Source organism: Arvicola amphibius, chromosome 15, assembly GCF_903992535.2.
Source record: "Arvicola amphibius chromosome 15, mArvAmp1.2, whole genome shotgun sequence".
Lineage (NCBI taxonomy): Eukaryota > Metazoa > Chordata > Mammalia > Rodentia > Cricetidae > Arvicola > Arvicola amphibius.
This window is the reverse complement of record NC_052061.1, coordinates 32,136,091-32,158,134: the sequence shown is the minus strand read 5'-3', so window position 1 is coordinate 32,158,134 and position 22,044 is coordinate 32,136,091. Positions and strand designations below refer to the sequence as shown.

The following is a 22,044-nucleotide window of genomic DNA, read 5'->3' as shown; positions in this document are numbered from 1 at the left end:
AGCCCAACCTGTCCTAGCTTTCAGTAAATGACCTCATCCAGTGAGTGTTGCTGGCCCTGCCTTCTGTGAGGAGGCTCGCAGCCTTCCAAAAAAGAGGAAGGATTCTGAGAAGCCTCAGCTACCAGCCTGTGGAAAAAATGGACATGTTGTGTAATCAGAAGGCAGGCTTAGGCCAGCGGTTTTCCGGTTGAGCCTATGATGACGGCTTGAGAGAGTGTTTAGGAGAGAAAGCTTGAGACTGGCCTGAAGTGCCCAGGCAGCAAAAGAGGTCCATTAAGAATGGAAGTATTTAAAGCTGGCATCAACGGAAAGTATTGGACCTGGCAACCAGGGTTAATGCGCAGCTTTTGTGGCATTGATTGGAGAAGACTTTGTCCTGTGGGCCAGACCCCCACCCATCCAATCTGTGTATCTTGTTAGAAGCTAGGATGGGAATTACACCAAAGGCTTTGGTTTTCCTTAAGCGAACGAAGGTCTTTGGGAATACCCAGATGGCCTTTTCAAGTTTTGCCAGAGCCAACAATGCCAAGGTGTGGAGCCAATTTAGTCTCAGAACCACCAGTTCCTGCATTGTCCAAGTCCCCAAAGGCTCCTTCTAAATGGGCCTTGTGACAGTACCACCTTCCCCTTCAGGACTTTTGTCTTCTCCCTGCCCTGAGGGAGGGAGAGGGTGAGCTGCTCTAGTGGTTTGCCTCAGGACAAACTGTCCCCATCCAGAACTCAAAGCAATGCTGGTACCTGCAGGTGCTTTGAGGACTTGGGTTAAAGGGTGAAGGTACTGGAAACAGCCAGCCATTGATGCCACAGTGGGGTCTCCGGCATTTTCTCTCACCCCACCCCTATCTTCAACACCACAACACCCCATTTTGTGTATCTGTGCCCCTGTGTACGCATGTGCAGTGCTCACAGGGCTCTATTAGTTCCCCTGGAGTTGTCATTGTGGCTGATTGTGAACCACCTACCATGGGTGCTAAGAACCCCACTCTGGCTCTCTGGAAGAGCAGTACAGGCTGAGTGATCTCTGAGCCATCTCTCCAAGCCCTAAAATATCCATTTTAACCCCTTATGGCTATTTCCAAAGAAGAGATCCCTTCTGAGAGTCTGAGACCCTCTGGAGACTCAGCAGTTCAAGGCTATGGAGCCTCCAGAGGGCATCCTTGTACTTGTGCTTACATTCCAGGAGCTTAGACCTTCCGATGCCCATCCCCCACCCCCAGAAACCCTGGCTCAGCTCACTCTTGAGGCTTTAGGGAGGGGTCAGGAAAGCAGAAAAGCTATGCAGGACACTTCCTTTTATGATCACAAGCAGTCTGGGAAGGGAGTGGCTGGCATGGACGGACTCTGTTCCCTGTTGTACCAAAGCTTTGATGAGAAGGGTTGGGGAAGGATCAGATTCCCAAGAGCAGATCAGTGTAGACACCCCCACAGGCAGGGCAGCCACACCTGTAGGCAGGAATGACCACTGCTGAGGGTGAGCAGGGAGACCGGGGAGCTCTGCTGGTATCCCAGCTTCCTCAAGAAGTTCAGCTTTCTTTAGAGCCTGCTCAGCCTTCTGGGTGCCCCCACCCCGTGGAGTGGCCTTTGGGGCAGCTGCAGAAGATTCTAGCTCCACAAATTGGGCCACTGCAATGTGATTAACAGCAATACTTAGTGGCTCACCTCATAGGATCTCGCTTCAGATGTTCCTATGGAGTCTTTGAGATGAAGAGCTTTTTTGTTCATTTGACACAGTCTTACTCTGTGTCCTGGAATTCACCATATAGTCTAGGCTGCTTCGAGCTTGTGGCAATCCTCTTGAGTAGGGTTACAGACATCATGGCCACTTTGTCTATTTTTCTCTTATGTAGCCCAGGGTTTTGGCTTCAAACTGGAATGGATTCTCTTGCCATAGCCTCCCCAATGCATGGGCTACTATATCCAAACATTTGATTTTAGAAAGAGGATGAATGAATTTTCCTGATAGTTCCACAGCTAGTTAGAGGCACAGTTCAGGCCAAAGTCCAGATTTATCCAGGTTCTGTGTTTAGTGCCCAGCAGTGCCGGGGAGTGGTGGCACCTGCTGGAGCCACCTGTGCTAACAGAGAAAGGGGCCTCCAGGAGAGGACTGGTCCAATCAGATGTTGGCTTTCATCATGGGACTCATTCTGCTCCTTGCTGTCTCTGTTAACCTGTCTCTGCTGGTCTTTATCTTAGCCGCCGGTACCCTTGTAACTGGCCTTTCTCCATGGAGTCAGCCACATAATCCTTAGTGTTCCTGATTCTTCTCTCTTCCTGGCCCTCCCTTTGCAGAGGGCCACTTATTATCCTTACCCCTTTGCCCTGGGACCAGCTCCAGGGGTCAAAGTCCCTCTTAAAGCTTGACTCTTGGAAGGAGAAAAACATCATCTATCATTTATGTTGTTAGATTGCAACCCAGAGAATGTTCTTATCAAACCGCAAAGCATCAGGCAGACCCACAGGCTCCCATGCCCTGAGTGTCTCCACTCAGTAATGCATCTGAGACCCACATTCAGGGCTTTGGAAGCTATGCCACCCACACTGGTTGCTGTTGGCTACAGTCAACTAAACACAGGTTCCTCTTTCAGTTCAGCTCTCAATAAAGACAAGGGAAACCTTTGTTATGCAAAGGCAGGAAAACAATCCATTTACTTACATAAATTGTGTGTGCACATAGTGTATGATACATGAACATGAGAGTGGATGCATGTGCCTATGCTTGCACACATGGAGGCCAGCTGCAGGGTATCAGGTGTCTTTTTATATTCCTTCTCAACCTTATTAAAGTTCCCTAAGTGTAACATGTGTTGGTGAGGCTGGCTTGGTGGTCAGTGAGCTGTAGATCGGCCAGTCTCTGTCCACTCTAATACCAGGGCCACAGGCATTCAAGCCCAGGCCCTTTGGCTTGCAGAGTGAGTACTCTTACCCAGTGAGCCATCCCCTCACCCCAAACAGATCAATAGAATGATATAGAAAAGGTCCTTTTGGGGGCTGGAGAGATGGCTCAGTGGTTAAGAGCACTGCCTGCTCTTCCAGAGGTCCTGAGTTCAATTCCCAGCGACCACATGGTGGCTCACAGCCATCTATAATGAGACCTGGCGCCCTCTTCTGGCGTGCGGGCATACATGAAAGGGATGCTGTACACATAGTAAATAAATTTTTTAAAAAATTTTAAAAAAAAAGAAAAGAAAAGGTCCTTTTGCAGTGATGGAGCATTAACCCAGGACCTCCTTCATGCTAGGGAAGTGCTTTGTTGAGTTACACTCCAGCGTTTTTGCTTTTGTTTTTCAAGACGGGGTTTCTCCGTGTAGCCTGGGCTGTGCTGTTACTCGCTCAGTATAGACCAGGTTGGACTCGAGCTCACTGCTTCTGACCCCTGTGTGCCACCGCTCACCCTTGTTCTTTGTTTTGTTTTGTTTTTGTTTTGAGGCAAGGCCTTTCTATGTAGCCCTGGCTGTCCTGGAACTCACTATGTAGACCAGACTTCTCCCTGAGTCCTGAGAGTAAAGACATTCACCACCATGGGCGGCCTCGCTGCCACCTTTTGAAAGTTTCAGCATCCTGTTCTATTGAGTGCAAGTCTGCTGCTGTGCTGTTTACATCTTTTGCCCTTGAGAACAGGTCTGCAATGACTTTCTTGTTTAGCTGCTCTTGGGCAGGTGTCTTGTGGAATGAAGTTTTATAGTCTTTGTAGGAAGGGAGGATGTAAAATCAGCCAGAGTGGCCTCCATGCATTATACTGAGCCAGATGTGGCAGTGCAATTTTATAATCCTAGAACTTGGAAGACAAAGGCAGGAGGCAGAAATATCGAGAGTTCAAGGCTAACCTGACTACATAGTAAAATTCCCATCTCAAAAAAAGGGGATCCCATATGGGCCAGACAGTGGTGTGGTGCACAACCTGAAATCTTAGCACTCAGCAGGCAACTACAGAGAAACCCTGTCTCAAAACGCCCCCCCCCCCGACAAACCCCACACATGCTCATATGCACTTACTGCAGCACCCCAGGCCTTTGTGCCGACATCTGTGATAGTTCAGTTCAGCCTCTGCGCATTACATATGAGACCGCTTACCTAGGAAGATGCAGGGGACCTGAACAACCTTCTCATGGAGGATCTAGTTACTAGACTTGGTTTTTGTCGTGCTTCTCTGCAGACGACTGCCAACTACCTGCAGTGCCTTTCCTCTTTCACTCGTGTGGGTCACCCTCCACCCACCTCACCACAAGTGCCATCCCACACAAGGGCTCCTGGGTCCTGTGATGTGTGAATTCTAGGGAAGGTCTCCATCCTCAGGGGATTGGCATGTGGGACATTCTAAGTGGCCTGTGACTTGCCCCCAAGTCCTGAGCATTTGCAAAAATATCCATTATTTTGCTGTTTGTTTATTGAGATAAGGTCTCATTCTATTAGCTCAGGCTACCCTGGAGTTCACTGTAAAGTCCACATTGACCTGAGGCTCTTAACAATCCTCTTAACAGCCTCAACTTTCCTACTGCTGCATCGCTGGTGTGAGCCACTGTGCCCAGCCCTAACATAATGTATTGATTATTCAACAACCAGGTATAAGCAGCTTTATTTGTTTTATAGCTACATAGCATTTTGCCCCAAGAAAACACCACCATTTATTTATCTAATTCTGCCCTGATGGATACTTGGGTTGGTGCTCATGCTTGTGCGTCGCAAACAATACCTTAGTGAGGAACCTTGCATGAGAATTTGCATGTGTGCAAGTTTCCAATTCTTGGTCACAGTGGAACTGGGAGCACACCAGGTTAATGAATAATGGAGTCTTTTGAAAGAGCTGCAGCCATGGAGGTAAAAGGTTAGAGGAACTGGGCTAAGGCAGGTGTCACAGCCCTCATACTGTGGCATCTAGAGTGGCTGTACACTGTGTGTACTGAAGCCTGCTCCTGTACCTGCTGGCTGGCCTTCATGCTTCTCTTAAACCACTTTAAACTGTTGTTGTCAGAGCCTCACTGTGGAGCCCAGCTGGTTTCAGACCCACTCTGGCCTCTAATTCATAATCCTGCCTCAGCCTTCCAAAGGCTGGAATCATCACTACTAGTTTGTGCGCTCTCTCTCTCTCTCTCTCTCTCTCTCTCTCTCTCTCTCTCTCTCTCTCTCTCTCTCTCACACACACACACACACACACACACACACACACACACACACACACCGCGCATGCCTTGTGGCACTGAGGTTTGAGACTGAACCTCTGGCAAACCAGCAAACACTGAGTTATATCTGTCATTCTTGGTTTCCTCTTCATAGTTTTTGACTTGGTTTTCTTTTTTGGTTTTTTGAGACAGGGTTTCTCTGTAGATTTGGAACCTGTCCTGGAATTAGCTCTTGTAGACCAGGCTGGCCTCGAACTCACAAAGATCTGCCTGCCTCTGCCTCCCGAGTGCTGGGATTAAAGGCGTGCACCACCACCACACCACTGCCTGGCCCTGACTTGGTATTCTTAGAATGAGCACCCCAAACTGAGATACACTCCTCTGTCCCTCTCTAAGGGATGTGGCATTGTTGTGGGATTTCTCTCCTGAGCAATTACCTTTCCAGGCAGGCTGAGCAGGTTAGCAAACAACTCTGTGGAAGCAGCTGCCTTTCCCATCAATACTTGCTTGTTCTGGATAATGAAAAATGATGCTAGCATCCATTAAAGAAAAAGCTGCCTCTTGTAAGCTGTGGTGGACAAGTGGGCGCTTGTCATGGAGTCATTTGCTGATGCATGTGACCTGCAGACTGGGAAACGCCTCCCTCTGCAGTTTGGACTTCTAGCCTTTCTTTGGGTTTGTTTAGGAGTTTTGTTTAAAGGTCAGAGGCGGAGGGTCTATGCTTCTCCAGCACAGCCCACATTTGGTGAGAGGGCTGGCCTTGTGTTCATTCTCTACAGAAGAGGGTTTTAGATCTCATTCTTGAGTTATTGAATGGACCAAATATTCTGGATTTCTTGGAATCTCAGCAATCCCAGAGTCTGAGGCAGGAGAACCCCCTGAGTTTGGAAGCTAAAGGCCCGCATGCACAACACAGGCTGTCTCTAGCTAAAGGCCAGCATGCACAACATGGGCTGTCTCCAGCTAAAGTTCTGAATTATGTGACAGCTCTCCATACCCAATGGCCCAAATGGCTTTGAGCATTTCTGTGTTCTCTCGTGCTTGGGAAAGTGATCCTAGATTGATGGTTGGCTGGCTTTGTGACTCTCAGCTGCCACCAGGAAAAAAGTTGATTAGAAAACCTAACCTTAACTGGGTATAGCAATGCACACCTTTAACCATAGTTTTGGGAGGTAGAGGCAAATAAATCTCTGAGAGTCAAGGTCAACCTGGTCTATATAGTGAGGTCCAGGACAGCCAGAGCTACTGCATAAAGAAACCTTGTCTTGAAAAACAAAGAGCAACTACAAAAAACTCAGAAAACCCAACTGGCTCCCCAACAGCATAGGAGCCAACACGAGGTGCTCACTCAATACCTATGTATCATGGTTGCTACTGCGTTGCCTGTGTGAGTATGTGCAAACACATGCCATGGTCATGTGGAGGTCATAAAACAGCTCATGGGGATTTAGGTCTCCTTCTGCTATTTGGGTCCCAGGGATTGAACTCAGGTCTTTAGTTTGGCAGCAATCATCCTTGCTGGCTGAGCCATCTCTCTGGCCTGTTTTATTGAGGCAGGATCTCATGTATCCTAGACTAACTTTGAATTCTACATAGATGACAATGATCTTGATCCTCTGATCTTCTTGCCTCCACCTCCAAAGTTTGTGGATTACAGGCATATGCCACCACATCTGGCTCCTAGTTGCTCTTGTAATTACTGTTAATTAAGGAATATTTGTGGCTTCCCTCTTCATTCTTTACTTTTGGATAGCTGTGCTATTATTGGGTGTGTAGTCCTTGGCTCATGGGGTACTCCTCAAATGAAACCCTAATAACTATATTTCTTCAAGTTCATTGAGTTATAATTTACACACCTTACAATTTGCCCAGTGTAAATGCACGTTAATTTTTATAAGTGTACTCATAAAGTGGTTCACCCATCCCCTGATCCAGCCCCCCTTAGATCTACTGACAATCAAATACCCACCTCACCTCAGTCTCAGGTCTCCATGAGTCTACTTTTTATCTTTTTATAGCTTTTTCTTTTTTACTTTCTTTTTATTTTTTGAGACAGAGTTTTTCTATGTTGTAGCCTTGGCTGTCCTGGAACTCGCTCTATAGACCATGTTGGCCTCAAACTCAAGAGATCCACATACTTCTGCCTCCCAAGTGCCGGGATTAAAGACTGTGCTACCACATCCAGCTGCCTCTTAATTTTCTAAGTCATAAAATGAGATAAGTAGTTTAACACATACTGTTGTTAAGGTTTACAGATGCTTTTGGAAGAGCTGGGGATGTGGTCCAAGGGCAGAGTGAGTGCCGGCCTAGTATGCTCAAGGCCCTGGACTCTACCTCCAGCACTGCAAAAGGAAAACGTTTCTAGACATGATGCCACACTACATTCCTTTTTATTGTGGAGTCATGGTAGCTATAGCATGATTTATCCATCCTGGTAGCAATAGGTTAATCATATAAATTTCAGAGTCTTAAAAAAATTTTGTGTATATATGTGTGTGTTCTGTAAGAACAGAGGAACTATCTCTCCTGTCCCTATTTTTTTTTTTTTAAATTGAAAATGTAGGAAAAGAAGAGTGGGAAGAGAAAGATTCCCTTATCAAACATCACACCCATTGAAAATGTTGTTTCAAATGTCTTTTGTATATCCAGAGAATTTGCAGCCGTTCACTCATTCACCTTGGAAGCATTTCTGTTGGGCACTGGAGAAATAGCCCAACATAGAAAAGCACTTGTTCTTGCAGAGGACGCATGTTCAGTGCTTAGCATCCATACAGATGTTTACTTTTATCTACTTGAGTTCCAGGGAATCTGATGCCGTCTTCTGGTGTCTGAGGCAGCTAGGCTTACATGTGGTGTACACACTTAATGTTCATCCATATACAAACATTTAGATTAAAAAAGATGTTGGGTTTGCCCATGCCTCTAATCCTAGCATTTGGGAGGCAGAGGCATGCAGATCTCTGAGTTTGAAGCCAGCCAGAGCTAGTTCCAGGACAGCCAGGGCTACACAGAGAAACCATGCGTAGAAGTTGTATTTGCCCTCAAACTTCAAGAAGACAAAATTTTATAGGCAACATAAAACAGTTTTAGCAAAACCCCCAAGATTATTCATCTTGGGCCAGTGAGAGGACTCCGTAGTGGGTTTTCACCCACTTGCCTCAAGGCCTGATGACCCTAGTTTTCTATCTCATACTCAAACAGTAGAAGGAGAGAATTGACTCCTGCAAGTTGTCTTCTGACCTCCACACATGTGCCATGACATGTATACACCCCCACACATGGACCGTACACACAAGTAAATAAATATAAACATTACTAAGGAGGTTGCAGAGACGGTTTAGTGATTAAGAGCACCTGCTGACCTTTCAAGGACCCAGGTTTGGTTCCCAGCACCGACTTGGTGGGTGCTGGGAGCCAAATAATAATAATAATAATAATAATATAATATAATTAAATAATAATAATATTATTATTATTATTTGGTTTTTTGAGATAGGGTTTCCCTGTAGTTTCTAGAGCCTGTCCTGGAACTAGCTCTTGTAGACCAGGCTGGCCTCGAACTTAGAGATCCACCTGCCTCTGCCTCCTGAGTGCTGGGATTAAAGGCGTGTGCCACTACCGCCCAGCTAAATGTATAATTATTAAAAAGAAATTCATCCCTTGTTGCCACCGCCACCTCCAAGTCCTGTCTAGGTTTTTTGATCGGGAGTGTTCACATAGAGCAGATGGGATGGTGCAGGGTGTCTCTTACCGGGCTCATTCACGAAGTGCAGGCTCTACTGCTTCATTTCCTCTCATCGCGGAACTCGCTGGCTACACCATATTTTATTCAGCCACCATATCTAGCATCTGCTCATCTCCACCTTGGCGTGTTAAATAACGCAGCGTGTCGTTATCTAACCCATCACCATACATACAGAAACCACTGCTATTGACATTAAAAACCAAACCAAGCCCCGATGTGGGGCAGAAAACACCCTGACCATGTCTGAACAGGTGATGTGTGTCTGTCTCTTCCATTGTGTGAGGACCTGACAGTCCAGGTCAACAAATGGGGTGACAGACACTGTGTTCTCACTTTCCAGATGAGACAGGGGAGTGAAGGAAACCCCCCAAACCCCAGAAGGTTGGGCTGGAGTCGAGAAGATGGGTTTCTGGGTCAGCTGGGTCAGCCAGTTTGATGACTCTGCCACTTGTTGCTGCATGTGCTTGGAAGAGACACTTAAAATCTCTGAGTCTTTGCTGAGTAATGTTTCACACAGTGGTTTGTAAAGTGCTTATTACGCCTGATGCAGAACAGTTTTGTAGAGCTTTTTTGCTCACCCTGGATTCTACAGGAGCTTGGGGAAAGTTAAGATCTGTCTGTCCCTGGACTCTCCCATATCTGAATGTCTGTATTAAGTTAGTTGGAGTTAGGACCCAGGCCCCGGGCGGTTTTCTTCAAGGCTCCCAGGAGAGTGTACATCCTTCGCGTTAGATCCCAGGCAGAGATTTTAGGTGTTTTGGCCAGCATGCCTTGATTCCTAAGTGGGACCAAGCCTGAGAGCTCATAGGAAAGACTCTAATAAGGGCTAGGGCTAAGAGAACCAGGGCACCAGTCCTTAGAGCTGCCTCGTCCTCAGGGAGACATCAGGGTTGAGAGGGTGAGGGATTCCACTGCTATGGAATTTAGAACAGGGCCCTCCCTGGCCTCAGGAAATCCCACAGAAAGGGAAAGTGGGCAGCCTCCTCTTTCTAATCAATAGACAACAGGTCCTGGAGTTGCCACAGGAATGCTTCCTGGGTTGGCAGCCAGTGTCAGTGCCAGTTAGCACCCCTGTATTTAGGTAGTGAGGTACTGTGTCTGCCTGTGGCTAAAAGCCAGGGCACTATAGTCCTGACTTGCTATGGTGGAAGCCAAAGGGTTTCTCCTTAGCCCCACTCCCCCACTCCCTTTTAAAGTCAGCTAGGCCAAAAGAGACCATTAGATCCCCTGAAGCTGGAGTTAATGGCAATTGTGAGCTGCCTGACATGGGTGCTGGGATTTGAACCACATCATCTGGAAAAGCAACGAGTGCTGCTAACCACTGAGCCATCTCTCCACCCTATTTTTGCTCCCCCACCCCCTTTCTTTTTTGAGGAGACTAAATGAGTTTCCCTGTATGGTAGGGTCTGAAAGCACAAAACGCAGTGAAGTAGGTACCTACAGCAGACCTCGCCAAGGTATGCCCCTAAGAGAACATGCCACACACAACAGAGTTAGTGTAAGGGGCTTATTGGGGGACTAGGCCACCTCAGAGTGGGGACATGAGAAAGGCTGACAGCAAGCGAGAGGACTGCGAGTGACGGACACTTTTTTTTTTTTTGGTTTTTCGAGACAGAGTTTCTCTGTGGCTTTGGAGCCTGTCCTGGAACTAGCTCTTGTAGACCAGGCTGGTCTCGAACTCACAGAGATCCGCCTGCCTCTGCCTCCCGAGTGCTGGGATTAAAGGCGTGCGCCACCACCGCCCGGCGAGTGACGGACACTTTAAGGGGTGTCTGTGTCGCGTAGCTAATGATCGAAAGGCACCTGGCAGCAGCCTTGGTGACTAAGGCAGGCTGGCCACCATGGTGGGAATGAACAGGGACAAAGTTCTCACCTTCTTGCACTTCATTTTCCATTTCTCTTAAAATAACTGGGACCAGGGTCCTCACCAAACAGGGCATCTAGGAACATTGGAACTCAGTACTGGGTCTGCAGGGCTATGCCACGATCAAGTCTCAAAAGGTTTTATCTGCAGACTCTGGCCATTTCTGTATTGTCCAAGAGAAAGGCCCAAGAGTAAATGATTTCAAACTGGCTTTTCTTTTCCTTGGTTTTGACATGAAGGGCAAGGGAGATGGGGAGGCCCTAGCTCTGAACTGAAGGAACAGGAGCCACTGCTGGGCATGAGACCTCTGTAGACCCATAGGCTATCATTACTTTAATTCTGGTACAACGGTCCATGTCTTCGTGTTCTCTCCTGGCTCTTCTCTGCTGCATCAGGGACCCTGGCTGCACTAGGCATTCAGTGCTTGGGTGGGACTTGGAACCGCCCCTGCACCTGGCTGCTGACTGACTCGAGACGCCCCATCTGTGAGCTTGATGGCAGTCTTCACCCGGATGATTGTGATTGGCACTCACTGGTATTTACTGTGGAACTCAACACATTAACGCAGGTAGAAACTGGGCAGGTGTCCACAGTCAGCATTAGTGACCTCACACATCTGGGGACAGTCTAGGTGATGATCCTCTTTATCCTGTTTCCTTCCAGAAGTGAGAGTGGAATGTGCACGAGCAAATTCCCCTTAGTCTTTGCTTTGCTGGGCTCTCCTCTCTGCCAGTAAAGAAATTTGTCTCTTTCTTCCTTAGTTTTTGAGACAGTCTCACTGGGAGCCCAAACTGGGCTCCAACTTGCTGTACAGCCTCTTGATCCTCCTGCCTTCCTCTGCCTCCTGGTGCTAGGATTAAAGGTACATGTGCACTAGGCTTTGTGAAAGGTTCTTGAGTCTAGTTTTAGACTTCCTTCTTTGTGTGACCCCCTGAATATCCTCTGAAGTACCCTTGTGGTTTTTAGGCCTGTGTGTATGGGATGATCTTTTGTTATTCTTGTCCTTGTAGCTACCTCAAGTAAATCTCCATTCAACTAGCCAAGTGTCCTAAATGGCCCCTACGGTGTAGACAGACTGCCTCACAGTTTAACCCTGAGAAGTTACTGTTCTAAACCAGAGCCTCTGTTCATAGACTGTACTGCAGCTTGGCCACATCCCCTCACCTCTCTGAGTGACCAGACTGTAGTTCTTGTCCATGGCTCCTCGGCAACATGCCCCAGATGTGGACAGACTGAAGGATAACTCGTCCTTGCCCTGTTTTTCGAGCTATGATGATATCTTCTGCTGAGTGTTTTTCAAGGATGTAGTGCTTTCTAATTTTGTGGGCATCCATTAATGGAGGATGTTCCAGCATTACCCAATGCCATCTAAGAAAGCAAGGGACCTGGGGAGATGTTTTCTGGCCGGTGACTTCTGAAGGAGAGACTGTCTACTCCAGGAAAACTTCTCATCTTCCATCTTCAGGGTTTGAGTCAGAAAATGCAGCAGTAGTTTGGGGTACACAGTGGCAGTGTGACCCCCAGGAGCTCAGAAGCCTCTCTGATCATACGTTTGTAACTTTGAAGTAAAGCTAAACACCAAGGTCTTGGCATTAGCTTGGAACTTCTCTGGGGGGAGACCTGTCCCTTGTGTCCCACCCATGTGTCCTGTGATCAGAGCTCACAGTTGTTTCTGAGAGCACTCCCTGGTTACTAAAACATCCAGCCATGGTCAGCTGCCTTTGGTGACTGGTGACTCCCTGGTCTTCAGGTCCCGGCATTTTCTGCGATGTTTGGAGTCTTCTGCAAGAGTTTTGTTTCTACCCACTCACATTCCAATCACAGCTACCTCAGTGGAAGAAGAAATGGGATCCTTCAAGGGAAACCAAGCCTGGCACGATGACAATGACAGGAAAAGAATGTTGCTGAGACTCACGGTCACCCGCTGCCACCCGAGGCTTTCATCAGCTTGGGCTTTATTTGTCTTGCACTTAAGTTGTCTCTTCCAGGTTTTCTGCTTTTAACCACCACTTCTTCCAAGTGGGCTAGAAGATGGGTACTGATTAATGCAGAAGTTAGACACATCTAGAAAGACATTCTTAAATAGTCCTTGTCAAACACAGGGCCTGCTATAGACAGAGGCATGAAGTACAGTCAGGAGCAAGAGATCTCAGACTGCCTGGGTCCAACCCCGAGCCTTGATAAATTACTATCTGCCTAAATTTCCCCATCGATAAAAAGAAGATGGGGCAATCAGTGGTGGCACACACTTTAATCCCAGCACTTGGGAGGAGGAGACAGGTCAATCTCTGTGAGTTCGACAGAAGCCAGCCTGGTCTACGGAGTGAGCTTCAGGACAGCCAGGACCCCGCAGACCCACTTCCCTCCAGGCCCCGCCCGTCCCCCCTAAAAAAGGCTGTATACAGTTCTGGGGTTGTGTGTTTAGTATTTGTACAGTGCTTAAAATGGAGCCTGGAACAATAATATTCTACAAATATTTAAAATGTGGATAAAATAGTTGACAAAGGGTAACTGAAACTATTAGTTCAGATTGTAGGAGGGGTTGTTTTTAAGGGTCTCGATGTGCAAGCCAGGGTAGCCTCAGACTCTCCAGTAATGGAGCCCCCCCAGTTAGAGACTATTTGAGCCCACAGAGGTGACTGCTGTGGCGGGCTTCCCGTGTAGAGGAGCTCAGGGGTCTCAGTTTCCCGGTGGACCATGCAGCAGGTAGCAGCCCCTAAAGAAAAGGTGCTGTGCTGGGTGAGGTTGACTCAGTCCCTTATTGGCTTTCTTTATTCAACACCTTCTCATGGAAATGAACACACACCCAGTTCAGGTGCCGATCTCGGTGTTCTCAGATCTCTGCATGGCTGAGCTGGGCTGGAAGGCAACTTGCAGAACCTTCCTGGAGCTGGAGAGTCCCTTCAACTTTCCTGTAATTATGTCTCGGCCCAGAGGATCTGGTTTTACTGAAAGATAATGATCCTTAACCAGCGCCTGGAAATTCAGGTTGGGGCTCTCTGCCATACTGTCACCTCTCCGGAGTGAGGCTGAGCCACCATTAAGAATGCCTTGAGCAGGTTAAATGCCTTGCACCAAGTTATTTGCAAAGCCATTTTCACTCTCTTAGCCACCACCCTCGGCAAGTCCAGTCATGCTTCTGCTGAGTTTGACTGCTTAGGTTTGTCCTGGCTGTGTAAAGGAATGAGGCCAGTTCCCATTCCCTACCTGTGACAAGCCCCCAAAGGTGCTGTGTGTTGGGAGAGTTTCTTTAAAAGCATCTTTGAAGGTTCCTAATTTGGACTTTAGAAATGGTGTCTGGGAACTACTAGGGAGATGATTCAGTCAGTAAAGTGCTTGTTGCGCCCATTTAAAAAAAAAAAAGTTTGACAAGGTGGGGGACCTGCAATCTCAGTATGGGGAGGTAGAAACTCTAGATGGAGTCCTGGCACTTGCTGATCAGCCAGCCTGGCTGGCTTGTTGAGTTCCAGGCCAATAAGAGGTTCTTGTCTTACAAAACAAGGTGGACAATATCTGAAGAACTATGCCGAGGCTGATTGCACAGACACACACATACACTCCTCTCACTCACACCCCTATACATGCTTATACGTCCCATAATAAAGAATAGCTGAAGTTCTTATAGATCCTTCTGCAAAGATCCACTTGACTGATCCATTAGATCCATCTGACTCCAAAGAAGCATATTTTACCAGTGGGATTGATGGTGGTGCTGGTATCTGCCCTCTCAACGATGGAAGCATTCATGTCTATTTTCTTTGGCAAGTGCCGGGCTTTTGATTTCAGATGTTTACAAGGGCGGCCCCTGGTGGAAGAAATGAACACTGCAGGGCAGGCGTCTTTCCTCAGGCCCAAAGTGGAGACTGTAGAGGTGCCTCGATGTGTAAAGCAGACACAGGGAATTTTCATAAGAGAATGCTTGGACAGAATGGGAATTCCATTTTGAGTAGTGATGGACACTGTTTGAAAAGGTGGAAAGTAAGCTAATTTCTGAGTTTTATTGTGAACCTTTTTTTTTTCAACCTCGGTTACTTTTCTCTGTGTAGACGTGTGTGTCCCGTGTCAGTCCTCTTATGTGACTAGCCCTTTCTCTGTGGGGGGTTTTAGCTATTGATCTCAGGTTGTCAGGTTTGCCTGTAAGCACCCATGTCTGCTGAGCTATTTTGGTGACCTTTGTTTTGTGGGTTTTTTTTTTTTTTTTTTTTTTTTTTGAGGCAGTCTCAAATTTGCTGTTTAGCCAAGAAAGACTCGAAACGTCTGATACCCCGCTTCCACCTCTGAGTGCTAGGACTGAAGACAAGCACTACACTGTTGATTTGGTTTTTATTTTTATTTTTGAGAAACAGTCTCGCTGTGTAGCTCAGTCTAGTTTAGGGCTCACCATGGCGCTCACTTGGCCTCACACTTATTGTGGTCCTCCTGCCTCAGCTTTCTGAGTGCTGGGATAACAGGCATGAATCACTCTACCTGACTTCATTTCTCTTTCTTTTTAAAAGGTTATTTATTAAGAGGTCTGGGGTCTTAGTGTGTTGTCTAGGCTCACCCTGAATTCCTGGCTTCTGAGTTTTAGCAATCCTCCTGCCTCAGTCTCCCAAGTAGCCAGGACAATGAGTTTGCACCATAGTACTGGGTTTGAGCCATATTAGTGGTGGAACTGACTCCTTCAGGTCCCCTTAGATACCTCTACCTCAACAGAGTCTTGCAATGTAAATTTCTTTACCAACCCCCCCACCCCAAGTCACACCTTAAAATTTTTATTTATTTATGTCTGGCTCTACTCTTTATGCTATTTTAAAATGGGCAGAGTGGTGTATGCCTATAATCCCAGCACTCAGGAGGTCAGCCTGGGGGGACACATAGTGAATCTCTGTCTTCAACAAAACAAAGAATAATTGTCCAGAGATCTTACTGCAGCCTCTGACCCTTGGATTCTTTAGGTGTCCATATCTAAGCTCTGTTGTTGTGCTTTCTGTTTTCTTCCCCTTTTTTTAAGTTTATTTTTTATTCTTTTGAGAGAGAGTTTCACTGTGTAGCCCTGACTGTCCTGAAACCCACTCTGTAGACCAGTCTGGCCTTGAACCCACAAAGATCTGCTGATATGTGCCACAACTGCCCAGCTTCTGTTTTCTTTTTAAGATTTACTTATTTTTATTGTGTGTGTGTTTTATATGCATGCGAGGGTAACATGTTCATGCAGTGCCTGTAGAGACCTAAGAGGACATCAGATTTCCTAGAACTGGAGTTACTAGCAGTTGTGAGCCACTGTAATGGTGCTAGAACTGAACTTGGATCTTCTGGGAAAGTTTTAAGGTAGGGTCTCTTGACTCTGCAGACTTGGCTGTGAGCTGGAGGCCAGCTGGCCCATGAACTTTTGGGTGATTCTCCCATCTTGATATAGGAGTCTTGGGCTTACATGTGCATACCACTGTGTCCTGCTCTTTACATGGGTTCTGGGGGGTCTAAACTCTGTCATCAGGCTGAGCTGCAAGTTTTTTGACCCAATGAGACATTCCCAGTCTCGTGGTCTGTTTTCATTTTGAGTCACCTCTTTTGCTTTCATTCTGAAAATAATACTATTTTCTCTGACAACTAACTAGATGAGGAAAAACACACAAACCAGACTCCAGAGATCAGTTGCCCTGTGTATTGGAAGATATTAATGATGATGATGAAGAGGCCCCTGGGTATGGGTGTTCATCGTCAGCTTATGGTTTATTGAGCCGGTGCATGTTCTGTATGATTTGGTGGGTGGGCCAAGTTCACTTTATGAAGGAGTGTCCTTATCTGTGATCTGGTTGTCCAATATCCTAACTGCTGTGATCTCTGTCCTGCAGTGAGATTTGAAGGGTGCACTGGTCGACCAAGGACAGCCTACTTTTCTGAGGACTCCAAATTCAAAGTGGCTTCCGATGGTGCCATCACACTCAAGCGACCTCTAAACCTTCATAAACTGGAGACCAGTTTTCTTGTCCACGCCTGGGATTCTACTCACAAGAAGTTTACTGCCAAAGTGGTACTGAAGTCTGTGAGGCACCACCAACACCGGCACCACCACCATGTAGGTTGGGCTATTTCTTGGATGTGTGTATATTTTTCAGATTGCTGTTGACCTGGGTCCTCTAATCTTGGTATTGGGATCTTGTGGGGCAAGATAATCTTGTGGGAAGACCCTGTGGGGTGCTAAGTGGCCTCCTTGACTCCAGGAACACCTGTCAGTTACCACAGCCAAAACTACCTCCAGAAACTGCTTGTGACTCATGGGGGAAGGGTGGGGGTGACAAAAATTGTCTCTAGTTGAGGACAGTCTTTCTGACTGAACTCATTCCTACTGGGTTTGGGGGTTGCTGTTGGGTTATAAGGATCTGGTAGTGTAGGATAAGGAGGAAGACTCGGGCCCTGCTTGGCCTTGTTAGCCCACCATTGCTCTCTCTAATCTCTGATCTCAGTAATCAGAGAGGAGTCATTTAACCTGTGTAGACTGAGTGAATTCACACACACACACACAACACACTAAGAACATATGTACACATTGATATTCACAAGGAGCCCCCTCTTCCTTTGTGAATAGCAAAATTTGGATGCTTAAGTTCCTTACAGATGGGTGTAGATATCCACACACAACCGGAGCACCCTCCGGTTAGTGCGCCTCACCTCTACATAAGATAATGCCTGATCATGTGTCACGTGTCACTCATGTGACGGTTGTTATACTCTTATTATTTAGAGATAACGATGAGGGGGGAAAATCTGTATATGTTCAGCACAGACAGAATTTTTATAGTTTTTTGTTTGTTTGTTTGTTTGTTTGAGGCAGGATTTCGCTATAAAATAGCCCAGGCTGGCTTCACACTCATTTTCCTCCTGCCTCAGCCTCTTGAGATCTGGGATTACAGGTGTGTACTAACAACATGTTTGATATGGGTTTCTTCCTTTTGCTTTTCTCTATTTTAGCCCATGATAGACTCGAGCTCACTGTATAGCAGAAGATGACGTCTAACCTTTCATCTCCCATGTGATAGCATTACAGGCTGATTTTGTGAGGGTCTAGTGATTGAATACAGGGCTTTATACGTGTAGACAAGTATTCTGCCAACTGAGCTATCTCCTCAGTTCTATAGACCTTAAAAAAAATCATTAAAAAGCCAGGTGGTGGTGGTACATGCCCTTAATCTCAGCTCTTGGAAGGCAAAAGTAGGCAGATTTCTGTTTGAGGCCAGTTTGATCTACAGAGCTACTTCCAGGAGAGCCAGGGTTACTCAGAGAATCCCTGTCTCAAAAAGATTATAGCCTCTTTCTGGGCAGAAGTGGTAGATAGATCTCTGTGAGTTCGAGGTAAGCCTGGTCTACAGAGCAAATTTTAGGAAGGCTCCAAAGCTACAAAGAAACCCTGTCTTGAAAAGCAAAAACCAAACAAATCTTTTAAAATGTTTTCCTGACCCTCTTCTCGTTTCATTTGAAAGATGGTTTTGTATAGCTAAGGTTGTCCCCAAACTTGGTGTGTAGCCCAGGGTAACTTTAAACTCCCAACCAATCCTTCTCTCTCTGCCTCCCATGTGTGGTATTGTAGGCATGCACCACCATATCTGGCCATGAAAAAAAAAAATCATTTCTATCTGTACTTGGTTGATCACAGATGCGAACCTGAGATGGAGGGACAGCTGGGTGAGTTAGAGTCATCAAATACTAGCTGATGTCATCGCTGTCCTGAGGCAGAATGAGTAAGGTGAAGTACTGGGTTGGCTTACTTACTTAGCAAGGAGAGGAAGACTAGTAGGAAGTCTTTGTCCCTCTGTAGAGCTGGAGAGACAGACAGCCCAGAAGGTAAGGATGTTTACTGCTCTTGCAGAGGACATGGGTTTGGTTCCCAACACCCATATCAGGCACCCCAGAACACAGTAACTCCAGTTGCAGGAGATACAGGCCCTCTTTTGTTCTCGTGGGTGCCTGCATGCCCACGGTGCACATAAATTCGTGCAAACAAATAATAAACAAACTGTTTGTTTTAAGCCTTCTTTATGCTGTCACTGGTATCAGATCCCTCCCCAGGTGTTTATAATGCCTGCTGTGAGGTCCAGAAAACCAGCAAACATTGAAGAGGCTGATGCACAGACAGACTATTTGCTATTTAGATGCTGGTCATGAATGTCCCTGGAGGTTGTTAGCATAAGCCAAATACCTTTGCCCATCTTAAATGTTCTCTTGGTATTTCCTATGGGTCTCTCCAGGGGACTTTTCTAGCTGTATCTTGCCTCCTGGCTCAGAAGTGTGGATTGTGCCACATCTATTCAGTGCCAAAGCCTTTAAGGTTGATTCCTGTTCTGTTCCCTAAAGACTCTTGAGGTTCATGGAATTTAATAACCCTCTAATCTAGTTTTTCTCTATGATGCAATTAAAGAATGAAAGAACTTAGTTCAATTACATTAGCCATGGCTTCCTGACTCCAGTTGGCCGCTCATGCGTGCAAGTTCAGCACAATAAGTGTGTCTCCCTGCTTCTCACCACCCCAGACAGTTGACTGTGGTAGCCTTCTAAGACCAAGAGCAGTTTGGGGCTTGTTTTTCCTCTAGCGCCTCCCCTCAACCCCGCCCCCATACACCTTTGCCTCTGCTGACTTTACTCTGTCTTCATTTCTGCTGTATCAGGATTTGATTCAAGTATACATTATAGAAACCCCCAAGCTGGGTGTGGTGGTGCATACCTTTGTGGTTTCTTTCTTTCTTTTGTTATTGTTGCTGTTCTTTTGAGACAGGTTTTCTTTGTGTTGCCCTTGCTGTCCTGAAACTCAATTTGTAGATCAAGCTGGCCTTGAACTCAGAGATCTGCCTGCACACTCAAGCTTGTGGCCCTCCTGCCTCAGACTCCCAAATGCTGAGACTACAAGTGCGCACTATAGCCTCATTATTTTATAGACAGGGTCTCATTATAGCCCGTGTGGGCGTGAATGCCTGATCCCCCTTTCAGGTGTTGTGATTATAGGTGTGCACCACTAGCACCACACGTGGCTTGCTAGATTCTTATGGCTTTTCATGTTGGCTCCTGGAATAAATGCCAATCATCCCATCTTGTCAGGAATGGCGAGGTAGAGGACGTGGAGGTGTGTGAGACAGGAACTTGATATGAAGACCAGGCTGGCTCGCTCAGATATATCTGCTTGCCTCTGCCTTCCCAATCTTGGATATAAAGGACTGTGTGCCGCACAATGTCCAGCTTCCATTCTTAATTGTGAAATGAAGGAGAAAGAGGAATGTTTTATATAGCTTAATTGTCTACCTTTTAAAATTTTTATGGGATTCTCAAGCACTATTCCTACTCTTATTAACCACATCTAGCTGTTAAATGTAGCTTTGTAAACAAAAACCAAAAGGGTGGTCTTGATGTGCATGTGTGTAGCGAGAGGTCAGAAGTCAATCTTCCTCTTTTTTTTTTATAGATAAGGGTATATGTTGCAGCCCTGGCTGGTCTAGAACTCACAGTGATCCAACTGCCTCTGCTTCCCAAGTGTTGGGATTAAAGATGTGTGCCAGCATGCCCAGTACCCACCATGGTTTTTGAGACTGGGTCTTTCCAGCTAGACTGGGATCTACCTGTAACTGTCTCCCCAGTGCCAGGTTTACAGTTGTGTGCCACTGTGTCCATTCCCACATAGCAAGCACCTTACTCACTGAGTCCTCCTTCTAGGCCCCAGGCACTATTTATCCATTGATTAGACTCAAACCCAGTCAGTTATATCCCGAGCTCCCAAATGTAACCTATGTACATATATATTTCTGGGCACAAAACTGAGGTATATGTTAGAGAAAAAGAGAATTAAAATTTTAAAGATTTATTTATTTTTATTATATATGCATGGTTGTTTTTCCTGCATATATTATGTGTGTGCCACATGTATGCCTGCTACCTGTGGAGGCTGGAAAAGGGAATGGGATCCCCTGAAACTGAAGTTACAGGTGGTTTTAAGTTTCTGTATGGGTGCTGGGAATTGAACCCATATCCTCTGCAAGAGCAGCAAGTGCTCTTAACAACTGAGCCATCTCTCTAGCCTCTAAGTTCTGGAATTAATAAGAAAGGAAAACTCTGGGTGTAAGGGTAATCCCAATGCTTGGGAGTCTGAAGCAGAAGGATTGCGTGACTGTAATGCCAGCCAGGACTGTATTGCAGAGCCTGTCTCAAAAGACAAAGAACCAAACATGCTGGCTTATGATTTAATTCCAACATTTAGAATTCTAAGACAGGTAGGTGTGCTGTGGGTTTGAGGATACCCTGAACTACATAGTGAATTCTAGACCAGCCTGGGCTACAGAGTAAAACTCTTCTCAATAAAGCAAAACTAGTCGGGCGGTGGTGGCACACGCCTTTAGTCCCAGCACAGAGAAGCAGGCCCTTCTCTGTGAATTCAAGGGAGCCTGGTCTACTGAGTAAGTTCCAGGGCTGTTCAGAGAGAAGCACTATCTCAAAAAACAAAGGAAACAAAACAAAACAAAACAAAACCAAAAAACTAAAACTAATCAAGCAAAAGACTAAAACCAAAACAAAAATAGAACACAACAACCAAAAGATCCTCAGTCTTGGAGTGGCAGCACAGACTTGTAATCTCAGGCTGAGGCAGGAGATTTGTGAGTTTGGGTGAGCATCAGCCACACAACACAAGACCTTGCCTCTCACACAAAACCCATTTGGAAGTGAAGGCTTAGAAGGTAACAACACACTTGCTTTGTAAGCATGAGGACCTAAGTGTGAATTCCCAAAACCCACACAATGCCAGGGGAACTAGTGTGGGTCTCTAGATCCAGGAAAGTGACACTCATGGAGCAGCCAGCCTGATGTGCACAGTGACAAGCAACCGAGAGACTGGGGTTCTCCTCTGCTTAGCACACACCTGCTGTGAAATCGCGACATGCAAGCACACACAAATCTAACGTTCTACTTCTTCCCCTTTGCCCGGTTGGGTTTTCATGTTCAGGGTGTTTGGGCATGGTTCCCTTTGCTCTCACACGCGTCTCTGTAAATACCATGCAGCTCTGCAGGGCAGGACCTTTTCACACACCAGTGGGTTTGTGTTCATTTACCCGTGTCTGGTTGTTCACTGTGGCTGTGTCAGATGGCCATTTGGAGGCTTAAGGTGTACCGTTGATGGACAGTTTATTGTATATTCCCTGCACTGGATTAAATTCCCCCCAAATATTATGTTAGTGTTTTTCAACTGTCGTCATCTTTATTTACTGAGGACTTGCTGTGTTTCAGGCACTATTCTAGATACTTTATATGTAAGCAAGTATCATTTAGTCCTTCTAAGAACTCTAGGACCTTGACACAAAATA

General features: G+C 46.3%; 1 protein-coding gene across 1 annotated transcript in view; it reads left to right on the top strand.

Annotated features, from left to right (window-relative positions):
• The window catches only part of Cdh1 (cadherin 1), a 69,391-nt gene that overhangs the window by 31,712 nt on the left and 15,635 nt on the right, over positions 1–22,044 (top strand). Inside the window, exon 3 of the mRNA XM_038313027.2 lies at positions 16,561–16,784. Within this exon, the coding sequence (XP_038168955.1) occupies positions 16,561–16,784 (224 nt within the window). The remainder of the gene's footprint in view (positions 1–16,560; positions 16,785–22,044) is intronic.